General features: G+C 31.3%; 1 protein-coding gene across 1 annotated transcript; it reads left to right on the plus strand.

Annotated features, from left to right (window-relative positions):
* The first annotated feature begins 4500 nt into the window (after window positions 1-4500).
* On the plus strand, window positions 4501-5225 carry LOC107876482 (uncharacterized protein K02A2.6-like). The gene is made up of 2 exons (XM_016723394.2): window positions 4501-4954; window positions 5038-5225. Exons 1-2 carry the CDS (start codon window positions 4501-4503, stop codon window positions 5223-5225), a joined length of 642 nt encoding a protein of 213 aa, XP_016578880.2.
* The last annotated feature ends 5564 nt before the right edge of the window (window positions 5226-10789 follow it).

The following is a 10789-nucleotide window of genomic DNA, read 5'->3' on the forward strand; positions in this document are numbered from 1 at the left end:
CAAGTTTAAACCATGCATACGTTCCATTGAAAATCCAATAATATAGTGAAAATAATGATTTAGGCATTTTATCAAACACATTAGGGGCATAGTATTTCCAAAACCAATTCCAATTATCAACAACCATTCCTATGCGATCCAATTATTTGAAACCACTATTAAAGCATAATTAAAGCATAGGAAAACCATAACCAAATATTTATAAATAAAACCCCCAAATCATATTTGAAAACCCAAACCATACAGCATTCAAACCATGTAAACATTGTATAAAACCATGCCTTAAGTTGGAACTAATAATGAGGAAAAGAATATGCCTTAAACTAAGATGATGATGGGGAAAAATTACCAAGACCAGCCCCAAATCAATCCTTGAGATGAAACCCTAGCTTCTCTTGCCCAAGAACTCTAGAGAGGATTTAAGAGTGTTTTCTAAGTGTTCAAAGAATAGAATAATAGGTCAAATAATCTCCTAAGTGCAATATAAGTCATGGGACCTTATTAGGATAAGTAGAGAAATGTCCAAATTTTTCTCACTTAAACTGCATTAAATTCTCGTCATAGGGTAAGATTGACCCTTATGAGTCGTACCTAATCTGTACGAGTGGCACCCGTCTCTCGTACCCTAGGCCTTCCCCCTTGGACCCAACACTGTCCAAGGTACGACACACCCAAAACCAAGTCGTATTCAAGTGTACGACTGGTACCTATAAATCATACCCCGGGCAAAATAAAATCCCAAGAGGATTGAACACTGTTCCTAATACGAGTCCATGGTACGACTCGTACGCTGACTTACGGCTCATAGTGAGCCACTCGTACTTAGATCCAACCTAAGTCACTAAGTATAAGGTTAAGTGAATGAACCAAACGACATGTATCCACCAATACGACTCGTATCACATAGTCGTACCCTTTCTAGTAATCAAAATACATCCCACTAACCAACACTGGTCAACATACGACTAGACCATATCAATCGTACCCCAGTGTAAAACTCGTACCCCATAATCATATCATGACCAGAAGCAAGAAATTTGAGAAATTTTCTAAGGGTCAAAACCCAGGGTGTTATAGTATCCTAGTTGATTTTAATGTTTTATTGTAAGAAAATTTTGAACCTTCAATTTTATCTAATTAATATATCGAACCTTCTTGATATTTCTTCAAACTTAATTACTAAGCCCCAAATCGTAAAAAATTTGATAGGTTCATCATTAAAATAAAAGGTAGGTATATTAAGATTCAACACTTACAATAACGTAATATTTTGAACTCAACTAATAAGTATAACTAAAGATTCAACTATAACACTAGCGGATAATATTTTAAAATATCGTCAAATAACATAGTCAAAACTAAGTCACAATTAAACAAACAAAGAAAAAAATGAGATAAATCTTTTATTTTTTTTCACCACTTCATTCGGCGACAACATGCTTCTTTCTTTCAATTTTTTGACAAAAAAATTTCAATTGAAAGAGAAATACAAGAAATTATCAAAAGGAGAGAATTCATTATACCTACCAAAATAGAAAAAAGAGTTAAAGAAGAGTGTATGTTTCTTGTAAATTTTGTTCTAAAATATTATTTAAAAAGAATTATAGAATTTTTTTTATATAAGGTAACATTCTAATCCATTTAGAAGTGTTAAATATTACTTACCTAGATTAAACAACTAAAAAATTAAAAAGCTACTAGTAAAATTAATTGTGAACAAAAATTTACCCAAAATATGAAAGAACGTACGAAAAAGTTGCACTACAATTAATTAAACTTTTTAAAAAATTATTTAAGGTGAAAAACTTATTTAATTAAATTTAATTCATACAAATACTATCAATTCGATTTTTAAAAGTTTGATTTAGGGTAAAAAAATTTAATTGACTTTAAAGTATATTTATATTATTGACTTTAATTCATACAAATACTACTTAAAAAAATGTGGCAAATTTGTACTAACAATTCACTTTTTTAAAGTTTTATTTAAGGTAAAATTTAATTGACTTTAAAGTCCTAAATTTTAGGTGCATAATTCAAGCAAGGAAGGTTTGATAACTAAATTTTAATTTTCAAGTTTTAAAAAGAATTTAAAATAGTGAAAAGATGATTTTATCTATTTCGGAGTTTTCTAATACAGGAAAAAGAGTTCAAACAATATTTTAAGGTCCTTCACACTTTTAACATAACATAGATTTTATAGTTCGCACCATCATTTATATTTTTGTATTCATTGATACAATTACATTTGTATTTTATAGTTTGCGCTTTTATTTGTATTTATATTTTATAGTTCACACTTGTATTTATAATTTATAGTTCGTACTATCATTTATATTTTATACAATTTGTGCTTGTATCTTAAAGAATTGTTTGTATTTGCATTTTATAATTGACTGCATATTGATTCGTAGTTGTAGTTTTATTTTGATTGTATTTGTATTTGTATTCTATTTTCGTCGATCCACTTGTATTTTTAAAAGAATTATTTTGTATTTATCTTTATTAGTTGACCACATGTTGTATTTGTATTTGTAGTTTCATTTGTTTATATTTGAATTTGTAGTTGACAACATCGTTTATATTTTTAAATAATTGAAAACGAATTATTATTTTTCTTTATACAAACACTTGTATTTATATTCATTAATGAATTTTGTTTTATCAATACAAATAAAAATGATAAATTATGCAAATACAAATATTAAATTATACAAATATAAATGTTACATTTGTATTAAATGATACATGTTTATACAACTTGAACCATACACATATAAATGATACTTGTTTATACAAAAATATAAATGATATATTTGAAATACAAATACTAACGATACATTTGCATTGAATGACACATTGCATATTTATGTAATTTAGGCTCAAACAAATACAATTAATCTATATATTTGTTTGTATACAAATACAAATGATAAATTGTATTCATAGTCAAACTATTCAAATACAAATAAAAAAACTTATTTGAAATATATAGTATGATACAAATAGATATAAAATATGAAAAATACAAAATACGATGATAACAACAACAAAAATGAGAGGGAAAAAAAAGAAAATACAAAAAGGGAGGAGAAAAAAATGACAAAAAGGAAAAAAACTAAACAAGAACAAAAATAGAAAAAAAAATACTGAAAAGAAAAAAGAAATAAAAAGAAAAAAATAAAAAAAGAAATAAACGAAAAAAATGAAATAGAAAAAATTGGAAAAGAAAAAAGGAAAAGAAAAAAGAACCAAAAAAAAAAGAAAGAGAAATAGAGAAAGAAAGAAAATTAAGGAAGAAAATAAAGAAGAGAGACTATGAATTATATTTAATTGGCAAGAGAGACTATGGATTGTAATTAATTGAAATTTCAGATAAATAGGTAGTTAGAAATTTATGTTTATTAAGTCATGTAGTTATCCTAAAATAATTATACTTAAATTGAATGAACTAACCATCTCCACTTAAAGTACTAGTCTAGGGTGCGTGCATTGCACGTGTATCAAACGCTAGTGAAGAATAAATGTATAAAAAAAATTATTGTGTGTACGTTAATTTATTAAGCACAATTTTTTTTTAAATATAATGTAAAAATTTGAAGGTAAAAAGGTGTAGTTAATCAAAAGAGAAATTTGTTATTGTACTTATTTCCTAATTCTAAGAGCACTTTGTTTTTATGAAGAACTATTTTTATTCTTAGGATTCTACATTTTAATGAAAATTGAGGATAATTTAGATGATTATAAATCTTTAACATATTACGGGTGTTTAGATGCTGATAAGAGTAGAGTTATTTATGCATTTAAAATATGTGTAACTTAAACAATGTTTGGTAGGTACATAGGAAATAAGTTATTGATATAATGACAGTTAATTCATATATAGACGTTTATATATTTGCATTCTATATAAAATGTAATTTTCTTTGAACAATATATGCATGTATACTATTTTCATCATCATTTTCGGAGCTTTACTTCTCATTTTTTTAATAAAACTACATTTTGACCTATAGTATTTGTTGACACCCAATTTTTGCTCGCTCTTTTCCTCTAATTAATTGTATCGATGTTCTTAGCCCTAAATAATTTTCAAAGAAAACATTACATAAGAAATAAGATTTGTATTTTTATCTCTATTTCTATAAATTTTTAAGTAAAAGGAAATTTATTTATTTATTTATTCTTATCATAATATAAAATATTTTAATAAAAAATAATTAAATATTTTAATAAATAAAATAAAAAAATATCTTTTGGTAATCGTATTCGTATTTATTTACTTCTTTTAGAGTGATATTGTGATCATATATATATGTGCATAGTTTTGTTACATAAAATAAATATTTTATATTTTATGATTGATTTTTTACATAATAAATGGATGTTATTGGACCCATAGACCCTCCTGCGTTCAATGGACACCATTTTATCTTGGTAGCCATCGACTACTTCACAAAGTGAGTTGAAGCCTCAACAAATAAGGCCATAACGAAAAAAATGGTAGCAGACTTCGTTTGCAATAACTTAGTCTGTCGGATTGGAATTCCAGAGTTAATCATAACGGATGATGGAACCAATCTCAACAGTGACCTGATGAGAGAGATTTGTGAAAGGTTTAAGATCTCTCATCGAAACTCCATATCATATCGACCACAAATGAATGGAGCAGTTGAAGCTGCAAACAAGAATATCAAGAGAATTCTGAGGAAGATAGTGGACAGTAACAGGGAATGGCATGAGAAGCTACCATATGCTTTGCTTGGCTATCGCACCACAATCAGAACTTATACTGGGGCAACTCCCTACATGTTGGTTTACGGGTCCAAAGCAGTGATACCTGCAGAGATGGAGATACCTTCATTAAGAACAATCCAAGAGGTTGGTCTAGACAATGCTGAATGGATTCATAGCAGGATCGAGCAGTTGATGCTCATTGACGAGAAGAGATTGGGTACAGACTATCATGGCTAACTCTATCAAAATAGAATGATCAAAGCGTTCAACAAGAAGGTCAACCTCATCGATTTACACCAGGACAGTTGGTATTGAAAAAGATATTCCTACACCAAGATGAAGCCAAAGGGAAATTTGCACAAAATTGGCAAGGTCCATACATAGTTCACCGAGTTCTTTCAGGAGGAGCAGTAGTACTTACAGAGATGGACGGCACAGTGAGCATGAAGTCGATCAATTTAGACGTCATCAAGAAGTACTACGTTTGAAGACATTAGGAATAGTAGTTATTTCTTTGTACTTTTGCATTTTCTCTAATATAACATAACTACGTATTAGCCTGACTTCCCACAGCGGGATATGTAGGCAGCCCACATAGGGTTCGGTTTTCCTTAGAAAAACTAAAAACATCATTCTTTCATGTATTTATAACTACGCCTGACCTGACTTCCCACAGCGGGATACGTAGGCAATCCTCATCGAATTCGGTCCCTTCATATTTTACCCTTTTATTGTAGTGAACTACGGTTTGACCTGATTCCACTTGGATACGTAGGCAGCCTGAGCCAGGCCTGATCACTACATTGTTTTTTACTTTACCTCTTTGTATCTAACTACGTTATGACCCGATTCCACTTGTATGAGTAGGAAGTCTGAGTCAGACTCGGTCGCTGCATTTCATGTTTCTTTCTCTACCCTCGAACTGCATACAGACCTGATTTTTATTTTTGAGGATATGTAGGCAACCTGAAAGGTTCGGTCTTAAATTTAGGAAAATCCTCTTTGCTCGTAGTATAGCCTCAGAATATAAGAGATCCCGCCGCCAGAATCGTCGTAGCATCGACAGTCAGAGAAGCTCCACCCGAAGGATAAAGATACATTGGCCACGATCAACAAATGAAGGCTTAACGGATTTTCAAACATGTCATAATTTAAAAACGATAAGGGATTACTATATATACTTAATATATACATAATATATTTGCAAAAACATACATACATATATGTATTTTTCACTATACTTTCCTACTTTCCCACCTACTGAGACTCCAGATTTGGGAATAATCGAGCAACCGAGGAAGTATTGGAGAATTTCGTAGACAAAGCTAGGATCTCCAAGTCGACACAAATCAACACCCCCTCCCAACTAAGAATTTTTCTTTAAGAGCAGGAAAAAAGAAATCGAAAGATGACATCAAGTCAAACTTTGGGACAGGATCAGGGACATCATACGACTTATCACCCCGACATGAGCCAAATATTCTTCCCTTACTTTATTCTCTTTGTATACATTTATACTGATCCTCACAAGCTCTAAGATTTTTATTCGAATTCTTTCGCAGGTACATTTTAAAGACCCGGGTCAGAAACGAAGAAAAGAGGATCCTCATAGGAAGATTAGGCTATTTACTTCTCCCAATAAACTTCGCAAATTGGAGCCAACCACCTAACTACGTCGAATAACTCCGCAAATCGGAGGGTGTCGTCTGACTTCAACAAAGTCAAGATTTCGCAAGCTAAGGACTGTATATAAATAAAAAAAAGTTGAGCTTTTGCATTCTACAGATTGTATATAAGTAAACAGAGTTGAGCTTCCGTATTTTGAGGAATGTACATAAGCAAATGAAATCGAGTTCCACATTCTGAAGACTGTATATAAGCAAGAAAAGTAATCCTCTTCCATATCGTAGGATGCAAAAGAGCAATATGACTCTTTGCCAAATCGGGAGTTGTGCACCAGCAAAAGGGATGCCATACCACAAATCAAAGAATGTACATAAGCAAAGCAACACTCCGCCATATCAAAGAATCGCATTTCAGTAAACAGAGCACAGCCTGCCAATCAAAGGCCTACACTATAGCAGGCGCGCAAGAAAGCCACTCTCACAGGAACATCAAGTCCTAGTAGTAATACCATCATTTAGTTCAGATTGAAGGTTGCCTTGCCAATACAAGGCAGTTTACTTGTGGTCAAATGTCCCGTCGTCGGAGGCTTTACTTTTCAAACACTACTCGTCAGTCAGATGGCGCTTACTTCTCAACAGCTCGCCAGATGGATGGCTTTTTATTTTACAACAACTGCTCAGCCAACGGAGGCTATCTACATTTCAACAACTGCTTAGCCGACGGAGGCTATTTACATTTCAGCCGATGGAGGCTATTTCATTTTAGCAATTGCTCAGCCGACAGAGGCTATTTATATTTCAACCGACGGAGGCTATTTACATTTCAGTTACTACCCCGCCAGTTAGAGGCCTCCACAAACAGAGACAATACTAGTTTGAATATCTAAACTCCACTCTTTACATTACAATTTCAATTTATAATTTTTGAACAAATAGGTACTTTTCACCTCTTTTACCTGTTTTGCAGGACCATGCAATACAACGTGAAACTACCCTCTTACCAGCAAATTGGAGTAAGCTAGCGGAATGTCAAGATCCCCAGCTACATCAAGGATTTCGGTGAAGAAACTCAACTCAAAACTCTCATTTTTTTAGTGTCATCACCCAATATCGTTTAATTCAACACTGGGATGATTTTTGAAAATCCGCAATCTTCTTTTCCCTCAAAATTCTCAGAAGATATGGCTATCCAATGTCTCCTTATTCCCACTAGCCTAAGTAACCAATTGAAGGATAATCGTGTTGAAATCTTTGTTATCAATACAATGTGGAACTACCCTCTTAGCAGAAAACTGGGGCAAGCCAGCTGAATGTCAAGCATCCCTAGCTGTGTCAAGGATTCTGAAGAAACTCAACTCTACTCGACTCAAAACTCTTATTTTTAATAATTTTTAGTGTTATCACCTAATATAGTCTTAATCCGACACTGGGATAATATTTGAAAATCCGCAATCTCTTTTTCCCTCAAAATTCTCAGAAGATATGGCTATCCAATATCTCCTTATTCCCAGCTAGCCCAAGTAACCAATTGAGGGATAATCGTGCTGAAATCTTTGTTATCATCCTCGAAGGAACCTAGTGTCCCCATAATTCTACATTGGGGAAAATTTTGATATTTACCAAATTTTGCTATAATTCAAATTACAAATGGCCTGATTTATCATGAAACTCGAGATATGTAGGCAGCTCGGGAACCAAAGCCCGGCCATAATCTTTCAAATATTTTATTTTGCCCGAGACAAAATTGGTTACATCAATGCGATTGCCCAAAGATTTTCATATAAAATCTTTGGTCACTCAAGGGCAACTGTTGACACCCAATTTTGGCTCTCTCTTTTCCTCTAATTAATTGTATCGATGTTCTTGGTCCTAAATAATTTTCAAAAAAAATACATAAGAAATAAGATTCGTATTTTTATCTCTATTTCTATAAATTTTGAAATAAAAGAAAATTTATTTATTTATTTATTCTTATCATAATATAAAATATTTTAATTAACAATAATTAAAAATTTTAACAAATAAAATAAAATAAAAAAATATCTTTTGGTAATCGCATTCGCATTTATTTATTTCTTTTAGGGGGATATTGTGATCATATATATACATATTTTTGTTATATCAAATAAATATTTTATATTTTATTATTGTTTTTTACATATACTTTATTATATTCTTATTTTTTTTATTATTTTTTTACACACATATATATATATATTGTTAATATTAAATAAATAAAAAAATATTTAAATTGGATGCATATACTGATTATGCCTGTAATTTATATACGTTGAACTAAAAAATAATTTTAGGATAGCAGGGAGTATCGATAAAATTAGTTTCGGCAAGAAAAGAGTATTCGGGCCAACAATAATCCAAATTTAATTTTTATTTCATCTAAACCCAACCCTTATTTTATGAATTTCAGCCATGAGCCCAACAGTTAGTTCGAAATTTGGTATAATTCCTATGTCCGCTTCGTCATTCTACTTCAACAGATACAATGTAACCTGATCCACCAATTCATTTTAATCCGAAGGATCCCAAAATTTTTAGATATTTTTTTATGTGTAGAGTATATAATTTATTTTCATTTATTAAATTATCAATTTATTCATATATTTTTCTCCCTTCTTTTTTCTTCAAAATTAAATTCGAACCATCCGATCAAATATCGAACGGATCAAAAAATAGTCATTTTAAAATCGACTTTTCATATATTTATCCGTATATACATACATTTTTTACTATCATTATTTTTTTAAGGGTAATCATTTTAGGATCATCCGATCAAAAGATCGGGCGAATCAAAATCAGTCCAAGATCACCCGACTAGCACGAATTAATTAGTCCGTTAATTCTTCTTTCCAATCCGAGAGTCCCAAAATTTCCAATTGGTTATTTATATATATATATACACACACGCACACATAGATATATATATATATATATATATATATATATATATATATATATATATATATATATGTGTGTGTATATATATATATATATTATAATTTATTTTTTATTAAATTTTATTTTGAATTCAGACTGTTCCGATCAACCGAATGGATAAAAAATGATCAGTTTTAAATCAATTTTTCGTTAAATTTATCCATGTATATACGCATATACAGATGGATATTTATATATACATAATATATACAACTTTTGTTTTATATTTTATATAAAGATATTTATTTTTAACCGTCTGATTAAAATTTTTGTCAACAAATAGCCCAAAATAAGGCTTTCTCTCACCCCAATATGAAAAACACGTCTCTCATCTCATCGTCTTCATCACAAGACCTTTAATCCCTATGACAAAAAATTCAACTGCTCCTCTGCATCTCCCATATCCCTGAGCCCGAAAATCCACCGAACAGCGATATCAATTGTCCAAGTCAAAGACAGACCTTATCCCTGCGAAATCCCCTCAAATATGTTGAAATACAAGCTTCAAAATCTCTTCACATGTGATATCTTAAGTCTTTATTGTTGACTTCAGGCACATGGTTGCTTGTGGTGCCCAAAATCCAAATTGATGGCAGAACCACCAATCAAATTTGGGTTATGGGGATATGTTTTTATCTCCTTTCACCCTTGTCAAATATGGAAAGGGTTAAGTTTGAAATTCAAATCGATTGTTTTTTGCTATAAATAGCTGCATCCCCGAAATTGGAGAGTGAAAAGGAATCGGAGTGAGCATATAGTTTTGGAGTTGAGTTCATCCCCGAAATCTTGACGAAAAAGCCCCGATTTGCTGCCCAAAAAAGGGTGCGAACTCCCTTTTTTGCTTCACTTTTCTTCATCTCATTTTTTTACTTCTGTCATTGAATTTGTTATTGTTTGTCTTGTTTCAACTTCACAAATGGGATAATTCTGATTTTTGATGAAATTACCTTGGGCCTATAATCAGTTTTCACAAATATATGGATGATAAATACGTGAATGGTTGGGCTATTTTTGTGTTTAAGTTCATATTAATGTTGTTGTTTCCACTGGCTTATGGATAAAACATGGTTCAGGTTTCGTGAAACCATCTTGTGAATAAAAATGTAATCTTTATGTGTTTTGTGTTTGCGGGGGTGTCAAAGTCTTTTCTTTAGATAATTGATCCGTAAAGATTAGATTCTGTAACCCTTTGACTGATGAAGAAATGTTGTGACTTATTTTGATTTTTGGTGTTCTACGTTCAACTTCACCATTCTTGAATAAAATTTAATGTTTATGTGTTTTACGTATTTTTTTGCCCGATGTCGTCTTGTCATCACGATTCTGTAGACTTGGGTATATGAACCCTTACTTTGCATCACTTTATCAAAGTATAACGCCATCAGGATGGTGTTCTGATTCATCTACTTTGTTTGTTGTCATCTTTCGATACCCGACCTATTTTTATGATGAAAGATTCGGATAGATTAGTT

This window comes from Capsicum annuum, chromosome 7 (assembly GCF_002878395.1).
Source record: "Capsicum annuum cultivar UCD-10X-F1 chromosome 7, UCD10Xv1.1, whole genome shotgun sequence".
In the NCBI taxonomy this organism is placed as follows: domain Eukaryota; kingdom Viridiplantae; phylum Streptophyta; class Magnoliopsida; order Solanales; family Solanaceae; genus Capsicum; species Capsicum annuum.